This window comes from Hylobates moloch, unplaced genomic scaffold, assembly GCF_009828535.3.
Source record: "Hylobates moloch isolate HMO894 unplaced genomic scaffold, HMol_V3 SCAFFOLD_7, whole genome shotgun sequence".
In the NCBI taxonomy this organism is placed as follows: Eukaryota; Metazoa; Chordata; class Mammalia; order Primates; family Hylobatidae; genus Hylobates; species Hylobates moloch.
This window is the reverse complement of record NW_026652282.1, coordinates 33,635,190-33,652,546: the sequence shown is the minus strand read 5'-3', so window position 1 is coordinate 33,652,546 and position 17,357 is coordinate 33,635,190. Positions and strand designations below refer to the sequence as shown.

General features: G+C 41.9%; 1 protein-coding gene across 3 annotated transcripts in view; it reads left to right on the top strand.

Annotated features, from left to right (window-relative positions):
* Window positions 1-17,357, top strand: part of SRPX (sushi repeat containing protein X-linked) — an 87,241-nt gene that overhangs the window by 36,235 nt on the left and 33,649 nt on the right. For all 3 annotated transcript variants that reach the window (XM_032756719.2, XM_032756720.2, XM_032756718.2), the window contains exons 2-4: window positions 4,912-4,971; window positions 8,910-9,101; window positions 11,209-11,385. In XM_032756719.2, coding sequence (XP_032612610.1) covers window positions 4,912-4,971; window positions 8,910-9,101; window positions 11,209-11,385 — 429 coding nt within the window. The remainder of the gene's footprint in view (window positions 1-4,911; window positions 4,972-8,909; window positions 9,102-11,208; window positions 11,386-17,357) is intronic.

Genomic DNA, 17,357 nt, shown 5'->3' with positions numbered 1-17,357 from the left:
GTGAAACCCTGTCTCTAGTAAAAATACAAAAATTAGCTGAGCGTGGTGGTGCATACTTGTAATTCCAGCTACTCAGTAGGCTGAGGCACGAGAATCTCTTGGACCCAGGAGACGGAGACTGCAGTAAGCCGGGATCACACCACTACACTCCCCGCTGGGCAACAGAGCGAGACCCTGTCTCAAAAAAAAAATCTATCAAGAATATGCAGGAAAGTTTTCATTCATTTGTATGTCAGTTTAGATGCATACAGTTGCAAGTAACAAACAATGCTACTCACAGTGGCTTAAATTGAAAGGATATTTATTGTTGACCTAACAAGAATTGTGGAGGTAAGATGTCTAAGGTTGATGTTGTAGTCTAGTGACATCATCCAAGATCCTGGGTTCTTTTTATCTATCCACTTTGCCATCCTCCACTGAAAATCTTTAGTCCTGTGACATCTTACCTTGTGGTTGCAAAATGGCTGCACCAGCTTCAGACGTTTATCCTTACACAATAGCCCCCAAAGCTGAAACGGAGAAAAGAGGGAAAAAGTCTTCTCCTTGTGCAGTTTTCTCTTTGATCAGGGAGAAAAATCTTTCCCATAAGCTCCCTCCCCCCGCCCCTAAGCAGACTTCGTTTTACTTGCCATTGTCCAATATTGGGTTACATGCTTATCCCTGGAGCAATTCCTGGCAAAGGGGAATTAATTTTTTGACTTAGAGTCATCATGGTTCATCGTTTGGGGAGGGACACATTGCTGCTGAACACAACCTGTGATCTTTTAGTAAGAAGGAAGGGGAGAATGGCTGCTGGACAGGCAACCAGCAGCTTCTGCTACACGTGGATTCTTCATTTTGCTTCTGTGGGACCCACTCTTGGCATACTTGTTCTCATACTACTGAAGAAGCCATTTGCTGTTTGCCTATCAGTGATCCCAAAGCCAGATATCGCATTTCGTTGAAATTATAGGAGCAGAAGGCAGTAAGGCCTAGTGAAAAAAGAATGATAGATTTGAAGGCCAGACAGACAGGATTCGAATCCCTGATTTACCACTTACTAGCTGCATAACTTTGGACAAGTAAAGACCTTAGAGACTTGGTTTCCCTATTGATAAATCTAAAATAGTACCAACTGGCCAGTGTTCTTGTATAGATTTAATGAGATAGTGCATAGAAATTGCCTAGCATAGTACACATATCATAGGCACTTAGTTTGTGTTATTTCCTTTCCCATGTGAATTCAATTGCACAGAAATCAGATTGCATTTAGCTTAGTAGATAGACCAATTTGGAAAAAGAGTAAGTTTGACTCTAGCAGGTTTTTTTTTTCTTTTTTCCTCTTTACTCATCTATGTTCACATAAAAGTCCCCTCTCTTATCTACAGAAGACTTGTGGGTAGAAAGCAGTGTGCCCTGTGTTAGGGTAGTGTCCAGTTACTAAGAGAAAGCTATAAAACCATATATTCATTTCTTAATTGGTTTGCTTAAATATCTGTTAGGTTTAATATAGGAAACAATCCTCTCTAGGTATTTTACGCAAAAAAGGATTTAATGCAGGAAATAAGGTACTCACAAAATTGGAAGGGCTGGAGCAATGGAAGTCAAGAAGTCTGCATTAAAGGTCAAATGGCACCATGACTTCAGTCTAGATGCCGGAAACTCCTCCTATCACTCAGGCTAGGAAACTGTTGCTGCTGTGACTATCACCACTGCCAACATCACCATCCTCCTTACCACACAAAGCTGATGAGGGGACGGTGGACACAGTTGACAACACTCGCATCTGCTGAAGCCTATTTTCTGCATGCACAACTGTAGAAAAGAGTTCCTTCCTTTTGATTCCTTCCAAATCACTAAAAGTAGACCCTTTCACAACCTAGGGATAAGGGAATCTAGAACCTGTACTTTTCAACCCAATGCCAGGCTTTCTTCCGCCTTACCCATGTGCAAGCCCTCCTTATCTTACTCATCTGTGATTCCCCTGCCGGGCTATCTGCCCATGTGCATTCTCTCTTTGCCCCTGTTTTCCCTCTATGCCCTGTTTGGGCTCTGACATTCTGCTCTGGCCTACCATGCCTCCCTGTCCTTTCTGGTACAGATGTCTGCCTTGCTCTAAAGGCCTTAGAACTCAGTTGTTCAAGAAGAGAAGATTAGGAAAGGGTAAGAGATCTCCTTGCTTTGTTAAAAATTACCGTACATATCTTTGTGTTTCCCAACAATTTAGTGTTAGAAGTTTTTGAACTTTATAAAAAGGGAGTCATATATATAGTATATAGTCTTCTGGGACCAACTTTGCTCACAATATTATTTTAGTTTTATTCATCCATATTGTTGTTCTCACAAATGAGCTTTGCCATATTTTAAAATCTTTCTTAATCCATTTTTGCATTTTGGGGGTTATGCTTCGTTCTTTATTCATTCAGCATTCTATAATATTTTCCCATGCTAAGAAACCTCTTCAAAATGAACATTATTATGTTATGAATGGATCATAATATGATTGACCACTTCTTGTAGTTGGATATTTAAATTAATTCCTATCTTAGAATGTGGTAGATGAAGAAGATAGAAGAAATAAAGGCTGAGATTTTCCATGTGGCAGACTAGCTGGAAGATGGTTATTTGCTGAAATGGGAAACACTGGGGGATGCACAGATTTGGTGATAAGAAAAGGAATCTGGTTTTGAGCAGGCTGAGTGCGAGTATGGAGATATCCAGGCAACAGTTGAAGATTCTAGCCTGACTTTTAGGAGACAGTTCAAGGCTAGAAACAATGGATTTGTCATCAGTACATGGGGAGTGGTTTGAGGCAAGTACGGGAGTGAGATGGCCCAGGAAAATAGTCTGGAGATATGTAAAGGACCAATACTGGACTCCTGGGAAGTACTTATATCCAAATGGCAGGCTGATCTAGATGTGCTGTCCAGAGAGTCTGTTTAGAAAGGAGGAAGAAAATCGGGAAACTGTTGTCATTTGGAAGCCACTGCAGAAGAGAGCTTCATGAAATGAATGGGTAGTCATTCATACTAAATGCTGTAAATGCTGTAGACAAGTTAACCAGGATGACAACTGAGGGCAAAATGTATGTATGTGTGTATATGTGTGTTGGAGGGCTGGGCGGGGGGAGAAAGCTTGCTGCTCATGTATCTGGATTTTTTTTTTTTTAATTTGGATGATTGAAGGTTCACATGCAGACATGCAGTTCAACTATTTCCTCGGGTAGATTCCTAGAAGTGGAATGACTTGATCAAAGGGTTTGAGCATAGGCCTTTGATTCACGTTGTTAGGTAGCTTTCTTGGTTTTCGTTGTTTTTTGTTTTGTTTTGTTTTTGAGATGGGTTCTCACTATGTTATCCAGACTGTTTTTTGAACTCCTGGGCTCAAGTAATTCTCCCACCTCAGCCTCCCTAGTTTCTGAGATTACAGGCATGAGCCACTGTGCCTGGTTCCAGTGCTCATTTTTTCATATGCGATAATGAATAGTTTGTAATTTTGTACACATCTGGGTGTGCAGAGACAAGGTGAGGAAATCTGCTGCAAAGGAAAATACAGAATTGGGCTTCTGTAGTTGTGGGTCTTTTCCTAGTGAACACAGTCCAGCCCTCATCTCCTCTCCACTTTCACTTTCCACACTCTACATCTCTCATCCAGAGCACAAGTGGAACAGGGACCATTACTGATTAGCTGCATGGGGATTTGAATAACCTCACAGTGGAGGAAGTTCTTGTCTGTTAGGGTGGCAAGTAACTACAGCTAAATGCGTGACCAAGACAGAGCTAACTCGAGTCATTGATTAGACTGTGAAGTCTGGAGGGAAGTTCTCTGAATTTAAGATAACAGTTTTGAAGTTTGGCATCTACTACCACTTCAAGGATTAAGGATTTACTGCTCACTGGAATTCAATATTTAATATTCTAAAAACCATTCAGCTCCAGCTTGCAAATGAGTTAAATTAAAATAATACATAGACGTTCTCTCTGAGGCCGTGGTTTTTATTGGTAGCAACACTCATCAAGAAATTTTACTGGCTGGGCACGGTGGCTCACGCCTGTAATCCCAGCACTTTGTGAGGCCGAGGCGGGCAGATCATCTGAGGTCGGGAGTTCGAGACCAGCCTGACCAACATGGAGAAACCCCGTCTCTACTAAAAATACAAAATTAGCCAGGCATGGTGGCACATGCCTGTAATCCCAGCTACTCAGGAGGCCGAGGCAGGAGAATCCCTTGAACCCAAGAGGCGGAGGTTGCAGTGAGCCGAAATCACACCATTGCACTCCAGCCTAGCAACAGAGTGAGACTCCGTCTCAAAAAAAAAAAAAAAAAAAAGAAATTTTACTTAAGCCATACGTTCATGAGAGGTTCTAAATAAGCACACAGATAGTCTATTTCAGCCCTCATTTCCTACAAATACTGTATATAGAAGCAACTTTGTGTTTCTTTTGTCAAGATAAGACATTTGATTTACCTCCTTATCTTGCATTTAAATTTATTTCACAAGATGGACCTGTTTTCAGGTACCATAAACACCCAGTTCTGCTGGGTTTTCTTTGACTGCTGGGGAAACTGTGGACTGTGTCTGATGCACACATTTTATTGCATCTCCCCTGGCATGAGATTCATATACATTGGCATCTTCTCAGAGTGAAGTTGACTCTCTCTGTTTCCCTCTTCCAGAATTTCACTTGGCATATGGTGATTCCAAAACAGTTTGAGGCTCATTTTGCTTGTTTTTTTGGCAATCTCAGCTCAGCCAGTTTCCCTCTGAGAGATCTCCTGTTTGTTCCTTCATGAATGGCCACAGAAGCTTTTGCTCTTGGCTCTGCATTCTAATAGCACCTCCTGCATGGTCTGTGGCAAAGCAATGCTTTGAAATATGCGTCCATACTATGTGGCTTTTCTTGCTGCAGTTTCTGTTCTTTTTTATTGTAGGATCGGGAGACTCACCACTAGAAGACGATGAAGTCGGGTATTCACACCCTAGATATAAAGGTGAATGCTTTGCTTATGTGCTAATGAGGACCTGCTGGTGCCAGGAGAACTTTCCTTTTTGCCTTGCGGAACAGATTGTAATAAAGTGACCAGACAACACATTTAAGTTCTAATTATCTATCAAGGAAAAAAAAAAAATATATATATATATATGCTCCCTTTTTTAAAAAAGGAAATAAAACAAAATGCATTGGAAATCTCTGAAATGCTGTCTTTCAGCATCCTAATGGTCATTTTATTCTCATAAATTTCTTTACTGTCCTCACTTCTGCAAAGGCAGCTATAGCTGATGAAAGTGAAAATCAAGCCTAATTCATACATTACAGCCAGAATCATCCAGAGTAAACCATCTAAGGTCAAATCTGGACCAAGTGCTGATAATGTACTAAGATGAATGGGGAAGGAGAAAACTTGATTTTCATAAGCTCATTTCATCGTGCTCTTTCTGAGCCCAGCATGGCTCCTGAAACGGTATGTTAAAGTATGTTGCTCAAATGAAACTTAATGATAAAGAACTCCATCTCTACATATTCCCAGCAATCCACTCCCCAGCACGTATAAAAAGCCTAAACAAGAACCTTCTGTGCAGACTCAGGTAAGTATGTCCACAAATATTTCTACTGGTGAAACATTTCTCTGAAGCTTAGGGAAACCTGGGAGAAATGAAGGTAAATTTAGAGATGCTTTCTCTCTGAATCTAGTTCCCCTTACAGTGGAGGAAGAATTTGAAAAAAAAAAAAAAAAAAGTTAACAAACTTTCACTGCGGCATTTTGCCCTGGAAATTTGTCCTAATTCCTGGGATGAGGACATGGCCCTTGTTTGTTGTGATGTGTCTCAGATACAGGAGAATCAGGGTAGGACTGGACAGCTTTTGGCTGGAGATGTCCTTCAGTTGTTTTCTACACAAGTGAACAATATTTCCAATATAATGACCGGTGCCAGGTGCTTATGTGCAGGTGTGCTTCCCATCACATACCACATTTTTTTGTGACATCTGAATGCAAATATTCATTCCTACCTATAGTTTCTATCTCCATAGCCTCAGGAATTAACCAATCAAGCAAAGCACAAATACGTTAATCAGATGTTTGCGGTAAGGAAATGTTCTAATTCATAAAACTTCTTAACTATTTATGGGTTTAGATTTTTTTTTCTTTGAGTCCCTTGTTGAAAAATCTTCCTAAAACACATGCATGCACAGATGACCCTTCACATCTACAGCAGGGGTTGCCTAGTGCCCCCAGGCCCTTGTTCTTCACATCCATCCTCACCTCACAGCATTGCAAATGTGACAGGTAGACCAGATGGCCAAAATGTGTGCTTGCCCTAGAACTTACCCTGAATGTTTAAGAATAAATTTTCTTAGGGCATTGTTTCTGTTGTCAGTTAAATTGCTTACTGGTAGCAGTCATTTCAGTATGTATATCTAAGCGTCATGTTGTATGCTTTATACAATAAAATTTAAGTTTTATTTATTATTATTATTATTTTTTGAGATGGAGTCTCACCCTGTCACCCAGGCTGTAGTGCAGTGGTGTGATCTTGGCTCACTGTAACATCTGCCTCCCAGGTTCAGGCGATGCTCCTGCCTCAGCCTCCCGAGTAGCTGGGACTACAGGCACACGCCACCACGCCCAGCTAATGTTGCATTTTTAGTACAGACAGGGGTTTCACTATGTTGGCCAGGCTGGTCTCGAACTCCTAACCTCAGGTGATCCACCCACCTTGGCCTCCCAAAGTGCTGGGATTACAGGCGTGAGCCACTGCACCCACCCAAGTTTTTTTTAATTTTAAAAGCTAGAGACAAGCCATTATTAAGTGAGGGTTTAGTTTTAGATCCTGAGGCCCCTGCACAGTGTCCAGCACAGAGTGTTTTTGAATTAAAGTAAAATAAAGAAAATTAAATGTAACCAACATTTACGGTGCTCCTGGTATGTGGCAAGCATGGCTTTTTGATTCTTTTGCTTGGAATACCATCATATATTCATATTAATTGAGTGAGTTTGTGATGTATGTGTATGCATGTCATATATATACATACAGTAGTTCCCCCTTATCTGCGGTTTCACTTTCCAAGGTTCCACTTACCTTCAGTCAACCACAGCCCAAAAATATTAGATATTTTGAGAGAGAGACAGTACATTCACCTAACTTTCATTACAGTATATTGTTATAATTGTTCTATATTATTATTAGTTGTCGTTCATCTTTTACCATGTCTAATTTATAAATTAAACTTCATCCTCTAGGTATGTTTGTATAAGAAAAAAATGGTATATATAGCGTTGGGTACTATCCAAGGCTTCAGGCATCCAATATCCCCCGTGGGCAAAGGGGGAGTACTGTATATCACAAATATATGTAGTACATACAGATTATATTAAAACCCTTAAAGGAGGGAAACTTTATTCAAGGAAGTTCTTTAGCCCTTGTGTGAGCTCCTACACGTTTATATCCACATGGTCAAATTTAATCAGCTCTAGGTTAAGCCTTTAGGACATCACTTTTACCTAGAAAGTCCAGGGAAGATTACTTGAGTCTTGAGTTTAGGGCTCACTTGCAGCTGTCTGCAAAACATTATATGACGAAAGTATTAGCCAGGCCAGGCACGGTGGTGCGTGCCTGTAGTTCCAGCTACTTGGGAAGCTGAGACAGGAGGATCACTTGAGCCTAGGAGGCCGAGACTGCAGTGAGCAATGATCATGCCGCTACACTCCAGCCTGGGTGACAGAGTGAGACCGTTTCTAAAAAAGAAAAAAAAAAGAGAGAAAGTATTAGCTGAAGGAAATGTGAAGGCAAAACTAAAACAGTGGTCTATGCATAAGACGTGGCCAGAACTGTTGGTTTTTGTAACTGAGAAGCAGTTGGAGGCATATCCTTAGAAGAGAATTCCTAGGAAAGTAAAACGGGGTCTGTCTTCTTTCTTGGCCACATGATGGCGGTCTTACCTCACTCACTGACAGCTCAGGTGCTGGGTTGGAGTGATGAGCTAGGCAGTTGCAGGGAAGTGGCTCCTATTCATGGCATTGAGAGCCCGGCAGGCTTTAGGGAACTCCTCACTGTTCCCCATCGATTGTGGGACATTGGGGCAGTGGCTGCTGTAGGAACTTATCCACCAAGGAGCTAGTGTTGCCCTTATATTTTATGGATCTCAAAGAGAACATTTCAAAAGCACAGCAGGGAGGTTCTGATTTATTCATTTCATCCCAGCTGTGCTTTGGGCAACTATGAGACCAAAATCAAAACACCTGCAACTTTGCCATCTGGGGAGGGTGTCACCCTGTTACGTAAATGGAGCATAATTGGGGACACTTCTCTGTGGAGAGCAATTGTTCTTTGACTTTAAGCCAAATTTATATCTTGTTAGAAACACCTGGAAATTGTAGCATCATTTAGATTAATGCCAGTATTACAACATTTTAGAGAGAATGTGCATACAGCTCAGACGAAATCCAAATTAACCAATTATTGAATCCCCACCGCTATGTGTGACATCAATTGTTCTTGAAAGAATTATTTATCTAAAAAATAAAAATAAAAAATCTTATGTATCTACTTAAGGGAAATACTAAAAAGAACAAGCATTTATTGAACATATATTATATGCTAGGTACCATGCTAGATGCTTGATATGCAATTTTTATTTCGTCCTTATAACAGCACTATGGCATAAGTATAGATATTGACTCAGAGAGGTTAGCTAACTTGTCTGAGATCACACAGTCATAGAGGAACTCAGATTCATGCTCAGATATATCTGACACTTAGTCCCGTGATCATAACCTCCCTACCCGGAGACACCTAAGAAAACATGGGGCACTAAACTGAAGGTCCAAAATTTGGAATGTAGCCAGCCTGGGACAGTAAGAGTAAGGGGACACATTTTCTGAAAGTGTCATTTCGTGTTTATCTCCTCTTTTGTTTCTGCTACTTGTAGATACCCCGTGGTGCTCCCCCATCAAGGTGAAGTATGGGGATGTGTACTGCAGGGCCCCTCAAGGAGGATACTACAAAACAGCCCTGGGAGCCAGGTGCGACATTCGCTGCCAGAAAGGCTACGAGCTGCATGGCTCTTCCCTACTGATCTGCCAGTCAAACAAACGATGGTCTGACAAGGTCATCTGCAAACGTGAGTAGGCCAGCTCTGTGTTGGGTCCTCAGGGATGACCAGAGCCAAAGTTCTTTTGCTCTGCGATTGAGGATTTTCACTGAACATTGATGAGAAAAATTCTCCTTATGAGCAGTGGGACACCAGGGGGATTCTAAGATATGGTGGAAGTGAGATGGCTCCTCTCGGAGAGAATGATATGATCAGCTGTTTGAGAAAAGGGGAGAGAAGATCATTGTTCAGAAAATGAGTTACATTTGTTCAGCTAGTGCTGGATCCTGAAGAGGTGTTGGGGATTTAGAAACAAATAAGACACACATGGGCCCTGCCATGAAGAGGCTTTAGTAAGGCAGAGGTGTCAACTGGGAGATAAGTACAAGAACGGCACAAAGTCAGGGACGTGTGGTAGCAGATTAAAGAAGTGTTCTCCCGGCCGGGCGCGGTGGCTCATGCCTGTAATCCCAGCACTTTGGGAGGCCGAGGCGGGTGGGTTGCCTGAGCTCAGGAGTTCGAGACCAGCCTGAGCAACACGGTGAAACCCCGTCTCTACTAAAATACAAAAAATTAGCTGGGTGAGGCGGCGTGCGCCTGTAATCCCAGCTACTCAGGAGGCTGAGGTAGGAGAATTGCTAGAACCTGGGAGGTGGAGGTTGTAGTGAGCTGAGATTGCGCCACTGCACTCCAACCTGGGCGACAGAGTGAGACTCCGTCTCTTAAAAAAAAAAAAAAAAAAAAAAAAGTGTTCTCCCAAGGAGTGAGGCTTAGGGAGGCAGGAAAGAGTCACAGAAGAAGTGATGCTTATTTATGAAAGTGAGTGTGCCTCAGGGGAGAAGATTAGAGGAGCAGCGTTTCAGGGGCTGGCTTTTAGCTTCATGACAAGTCATACCTCATTTGGAAAATTGCAAGTGGTACAGCATTGTTGAAGCATACTTTAGATGTCTTTGGTGTTCAAAACAGCCACCACTTTTTGAGCACTTACGGTTTGCCAAGAATTTCACATACATTTGATTTTTACAGTAACGCTATCAATATGGGTGCCATTATGTTAACTTCATTGTCAGGGAAACTGAGGTTTCAAGGCTGCAGCCATGTCATCAGGACTATGCACTCTGCAACTGGGTGACTGTAGTGGATGATCTGCTCTACCCAGATCTCCTCGATGCCTTTTACTAGTTGTGTGTATCCAGTACCCAGCTTCTGAGTACTTTGCTCTTAAAGACTTGGAACTTCAACCTTATTCAGAAGACTGCTCCTTCAGAGGACTGCTCCCGCTCTCTCTCTCTCTCGCTCTCTCACTCTCGTTCCCTTTTCACAAGAGAAAGCATCTCCTGTGAGCAGCCTGTAGCTGCCCAATGTCTGACTGATAAAGAATTATGAAAGCCCAGCTTCCTTGCCTGGGGGCAGGACAGAATGAGCTGTCATTCACACTCCAGAGCTTCCCTATGGGATCAGACTGCTGCTGACTGCCTGAGATCTCATCTTGCCTGGCTTTCTCCCCTTCCCTGTTCTGCTTTCGTCACCCCCTCACTAGTCTCCCTGGGACCAATTTCTTACTAAACCTCATGCACATAAATCTGTATCTCAGAATCTGCTTCTGGGGAGCTCAACCTAAGATAGTGGCTTAGCTGGGTTGCCAACCCAAGCCAGTGTGACATGAAACTTTGTCTCTTCTGTGTGACATAAAACCATCCATTGTTTCTTAAATTCCATTTGTTTTATTTATTTATTTATTTAGACAGAGTTTTGTTCTTGTTGCCCAGGCTGGAGTGCAATGGTGCAGTCTCGGCTCGCCACAACCTCTGCCTCCTGGGTTCAAGCAATCCTTCTGCCTTAGCCTCCCGAGTAGCTGGGATTACAGGCATGTGCCACCACACCTGGCTAATTTTGTACTTTTAGTAGAGACGGGGTTTCTCTATGTTAGTCAGGCTGGTCTCGAACTCCCGAAGTCAGGTGATCCGCCTGCCTCGTCCTCCCAAAGTGCTGGGGTTACAGGCATGAGCCACTGTGCCCGGCCTTCTTATATTTAAATTAACTTTTCACCTCATGCTTTCAGAGTTTCTAGACTCTGAAATGAAACTCTATAGACAAAAACTAAGAAATGCTGAATATCTGATTTTCTCATTTTCAGAAAAGCGATGTCCTACCCTTGCCATGCCAGCGAATGGAGGGTTTAAGTGTGTAGATGGTGCCTACTTTAACTCCCGGTGTGAGTATTATTGTTCACCAGGATACACGTTGAAAGGGGAGCGGACCGTCACATGTATGGACAACAAGGCCTGGAGCGGCCGGCCAGCCTCCTGTGTGGGTAAGAAAATGCCACAGCCCTCAGGAGGCACTTGCTTTGGGAGGTGCAGGGGGTGTTCATCTCGAGGATTGTAAAGGGAGCATCACTATTCCTCCTGTAAGGCCTAAGCGTGCAACTTTGCTTTCAGTAGCATCACTGGTCCTCTGGCTTAGCCCTAGATCTAACCTCAGTGTTTATCCTGGAGCTGACTTCGTAGCTGATGGCTTCCATCTGACTTTTGTCTTTTTCTTGGTTTGCTATTGAGGCAACTACAGGCTGGCAGAGATGTGGCATACTCCTGCTGATTTTAGTTCAGGGGCCTAAGCAAAGTTATTGACCCTACAGGGACAGTCCAGTAGAGAACATCTACGTGTCTTTCAGCCCCAACGTAGTTCCTTTGTCATTGACTCTGGTGGTCAGCAAGCACTCAATTTGTTCAGCTGGAAGGGATTTGGATATTTTGCCTTACTCTGGGTTTGCTGGGCAGTGAGTGGTTCCCGTGGTGTGGTCCTGGGAGCAGAAGCAGCAGTAGCATCTCCTGGTCTGAGAATGCAAATTTTCACCAACCCACCCCCACCACCTGCTGAGTCAGAAACTTTAGGGGTCAGGCACAGCACTTTGTTTTTTAATGAGCATTCCAGGGATTGTGAAGCACTCAAATAGACAGCTACTGACCTAAGGCACTGCTTCTCAAACTTTACTGTGCAGCCAAGTCCTCTAGGGACCTTGGGAAAAATGCAGATTTAAATTCAGCAGGTCTGGGGTGGGGCCTAGGATTCTGCTAAATGATGCTTTAGGGCAAAGTTTCTGAACCTCAGCATGATGGACATTTGGGGCCAAATAATTCTTTGTTGTGGAGCCCTGTGTTTTTTGTTTGCAGGATGTTTAGCAGCATCCTTGGATTTTATTCACTAAGTGCCAGTAACACTGCCCACAGGGGGCAGCTCACAGATGTTGCTTTCAGTATCCTCCCTGTGATTAGCTATGTGCATAGCTCTTCAAAACAAACCAAAAAGAAAATTGAATCTACTCCCTCATATTGGAGGGGGCAGAGGTGATGGTGGGAGGAGAGAAGCTCAAAAATCTTTCTGCTAAGCAAGCTTTGGCAGAGTACTCTAGGGATCATACTGTTTAAATTTCCAGATTGTGTGCAACAATGGAAAGAAAATGCTGATTGTTCTCAAAAAGCAACAGCATGTCTTAAGCTGGACCAGATGGGCCTGGAACCTTCCCAGAGGGAGAGAGAATGAACCCCGAATTCAGGAGATTCATATTACAGTTTGTCAGAACAAGGTTCAGGCATAGTTGAGAGAAGGAGGATTGTACATGCAATTAGGTAGGGATGACAAAAAGGGGTACAGCGATCCACAGGAGAGCCTAGAGTTCCCAGGAAAAAAGAGAGAAATGGGCAAAGCAAGCAGGCAGTTCTTTCCTTGATTTTCGTGACAGACAAGCTGAGGTTTGTCCCCAGTGAATTTTACTCCAGGGGTATCATTTACTTTTTTGGCTTTAAATGTATTAAAATAGTTTAATAAATTTGTTTTTGTGTTGACAGGGGTAGGGGGTCCTTGAGCGTAACTCAGAACTTCAACCTATTTTAGGAGGTGACACGTAGTGGCTAAGTAGCTCCCAGATTTCCGCACAACCTTCAACAGTCTTGGCCAGAGCTGTGCTGAGTGGTGAGAAAGTTGCCCCAGTTCTCTTCCAGACTGTGAGGGAAGAGAGAAGACTGGGCTTACTTTGGGCTCTGAGGTGGTCAGTTCTGTGGTCTGGCTAATTTGAAGGTGCCACAAGTTAAAATTAATTCTCTTACACAGACCATACTCTGGCAATGGGCTGAAATTCATGGTTATTTCAGAAACAGATATAGATAAAAATATGTCAATGTAGGAGGAAAAAAATACTGCAAATTGCAGGAGGGTAGAGTCTTTGAAGAGCCACAACCTCCATTGATCTGGAAGAAAATAAACCTTAGAATGTAACCACTATTGTTTTCGGGGGATATTTTTCTTTCTTTCCATTTTTAGTTATTTTTGGTTATGTTGGCGTTTAGATAGAACAATGGACAGTTGGAATCACAGCAAGTCCTCATGTAGAGACCAGATTTTGAGTAGACACATGATCTCTCCTTTAGACCAACACTTCTTCCTAGGCCAAAACAGGAAGAAAATTAAAGGTACTTTAAAAACCATGGACAGTGAAAAACCAGCAAAGGTCTTTTGACATGCAGAGAGTATCCATTTAATTACTTTAACAAAAGTAATTAACAATTTAACAAACTTTCCTTTTTGCCCTGCGGAACGGATTGTAATAAAGTGACCAGACAACACATTTAAGTTCTAATTATCTATCAAGGAAAAAATATTTTTAAATAATTTTATTTTTTGCTCCCTTATTTTTTGTTTTCTACAGAGTGGAATAGGTGGAGATTTATTAACACAAATGAAATTCTGGAATAAAAAATTTCGGAGATGTAATATATGGAAATTGATGGCATACGTTTCTTGTGTCCCAGCTGTCTCACAGCTGGTTTACCCAATGACCCATAGGAATGGGATCATTGCATTATTGCTGGGCTGCATTGCATTATTCAGTTGATGCAAACATCAGTAGGGCTAAGAATAAATGTATCCATGCATTGTTGCAAATGATGTTAAATTGTGCTAAATTCTTCCTGGGTTGACAAATACACATTCTTTTGCAAACTTTCAGAGGCTAGTTTCAGTTAAAACAACTTGATTGACTGAGATACTGATTCACTTTTTCCCTTACATGATTTGTTAGTACAAACAGAACAGGTCAACTTTTAGTGGCCCTCTCTAATATAAATGTATCACCAATGAATTTTTATTTGGGCTTCTTTCTTGTGAAGATACTGACTTTTAGAGATGAGGTCTCATTATGTTGCCCAGGCTGGCCTCTTTCTATGTCGTCCAGGCTGGTCTTGAACTCCCAGGTTCAAGTGATCCTCCCACATCAGCCTCCTGAGTAGCTGGGGCTACAGGCATGAGCCACCACACCTGGCTATGATCATGACTTTTAAATGTGGATTTCATTGCCTCCCTTCTTGCCTCTTTTTTCTGTTTTGGAAAGTTCTCTGGATTTTTGTGTGGTGCCAAACAGAGGAAACCACTTCCCAGAGCCATCCACAGAGATCACACTCTGGCTGGGGGAAGCAAACAACTGGATGAGTTTTCAATGGCCAGGTTTGTTCTGCATTTGGCAGTCACTCTCTTCCTATGCCCCCTTGAAAAGAACTCTTCCTTTCTCTATCACCAAACTCAAACTATTTTATATTTGCATCAGTGATCTGTTGCTGCACAATAGACCACCCAAAACTTAGTGGCTCCAAACAACTATGTTATTGCTCAAAGATTCTATGGGTTGGAAAGTTGGGCAGAGCTCTGTGGGGACAGCTCATCTCTGCTGTATGTGGTAATGGCTGAGGTGACCAAGTGGAGCTGGAGGATTCAAGATGGCTTCACTCACAGGTCTGGTACCTCAGTTGGGAAAAGTTGTACTGACTGGGGTCTGGCTGAGTCTCTTTCTCTCTCTCTCTCTCTCTCATTCATAATTTCTCATCCTGATTATATGGCCTCTCCAGTCAATTGGACTTCTTTAGATGGCAGCTGGCTTTTAACATAGTGAAAGCAGAAGGCACCAGATTCTATGAGGGCCTAGGTCTGGAACTGGCACAGGGTCACTTCCCTTGCATTTTATTGTTATCTGTTGGGCAAGACATTGTCCTTTTGAACTTCTTCCTTATTTCCACTACCTACCTGGTTAGATGTGTCAAGGATTTCCAAGTAAATAGTTCAGCTTCAGCTGGGTGCTGGTGGCTCACACCTGTAATCCCAGCACTTTGGGAGGCTAAGACAGGCAGATTGCTTGAGCCCAGGAATTCGAGACCAGCCTGGGCAACATGGCAAAACCCTGTCTCTACAGAAATAAATAAATGAATAAATAAAATTAGCCAGGCATGGTGGTGCATGCCTGTAGTCCCAGCTACTTAGGAGGCTGAGGTGGGAGGATCACATGAGTCTGGGAGGTCAAGGCTGCAGTGAGCCGATATTGTGCCACTGCACTCCAGCCTGGGTGACAGAGTGAGACCCTGTCTCAAAAAAAAAAAAAGTTCAGCTTCTTAGATAAATAGTAGTTGATACAATGCAATATATTTGTTTCTCATATTTTATATGCACAGAGAAAACTAGAGCACAGAGAAGGGAGACAGTTTGTCAGATGTCTCCAATGAATGTGGCAGAGAGCAGAGGCCAGAATTTTCACTGAAGGTTTCAAGATTTTTATACAATTGCAGGCATCCTAATTCAACAGGGGATAGTAATTATGTTTCTATAGTAACTTTGTTCCTTTCATTCATGGAAATGTATAACTTATAAAATGCTATCGGGGCCAAGTCTGGGTAATAACAGGCTTAGGTCTCTGGAGTATCAGCTGAAGGGCAGACCAGCTGGTCTCACCAGCCGAGAGAGAAGGCAGCTGCTTGAGGATGTGTCAGGATCAAGTCCTGCAGAGGCTCTTCAAGTGTTCATGGGGAAGCTATGACAGACCATCACAAAACAGTATGTGTGCAAAGGTTGGCGGAAAACACTAGGTCAGCAGCAGGCAGATACACAAAAGGGTTTGGTTTATTAAAATAACTTTAAAATATGTAATGGCATTTAAAAATCCCAGACCACAAAGAAATTCCAAAAGAGAGAAAATGCTTCTTCCCAGTCTATAAATGGGGACGCTAATAACACTGCTTAGTCTAATGGGTGGTTGTGCAAATTCAGTAAAATAATATAAGGAGGGTACTTAGCATGGGGTGGGCATGTAGGAAGGATTTTTCCAATATTAGTTATTATTTGTAGTGATTTATTTCTTCTTGTTTCTTCTTTGGAAGAGCACTGTTTCTGAAAAGCTAGGCCAATTCAGCTGATCATTGTTAGCTAGAGATAGGCTGGCTTTGGGAAACTCTGAGACTCTTCTCCCAGATAACCTATCTTGGAGCCTGTGTGCTTATACTGTTAGTACATCTAGATACAGAAAACAAACAACAATGTATCATCCAGACATTTAGTTTACCTGACAGAGACTAAGTTGCTTTTCACTCTGACCATGCTGCTCCAAGAAAACATGGTAACACAATGTAATTTTACATTGAAATCTACATGCTAATAAATATACTTTCTATAATGTAATTGCCAGCTATATTTGACCAGCAGGGGGCAGTCATTATATACTTGTCTTTCTGTGAAATGTTCCTCTGAATTATAAAAGTTTGTCTTCTATCACCTATCATAGTAAAAAATTAATTTTTTTTAAAAAACGTAACAACCGAGTATAGACATCTTGAATGCATTTAAAGCATCTTCCATTTCATCATAGTATTTGTATACTTTATTTTATCAATTCTGAGAAGCATATTTTTTCTACCTTTTAATATCCCTGAAATAGGGATGCATTTCACAATTAGGAGTGACTTAAATTCAACAAAATATGGTGGTTATTCAATTTAGGATTGGTGCATTAAGGCTGTTAAGTTCACACCCCACTGAAGCATGACATAGAATGAAAATGAATTTGGATAGCTGAAGGCAAAATTGTTTAATAAGTTATTCATAACTTCTTACCCTGAATAAAATGAGAAATTATTAGACAAGACACAGGAGAAAGTATATAAAGAATTTTACTTGGTGCATTTAGTCTCTCAAAGACATCTGTCATTCAGAATCAAAAGGGCATTTAACTTTCATTAAGGCAGTAATAGCACTTAATACTTATCAGTTGATACGTAAAGTAATGTGGAGCTGAATGTCCTTTATTTGCCGTGCCCTCTTTAAATACATTCTCTACCTGTTCAGAAACATTAAGTAGAATTTGCAGAAATTTGAACTTCCTCTTGTGATTTCACTTCAGCTATAAGATGAAATACAACCCAGTGTAGAGTTGACATCTCATTTACTTCGAGCCCTCATTAACCACCCATCCTT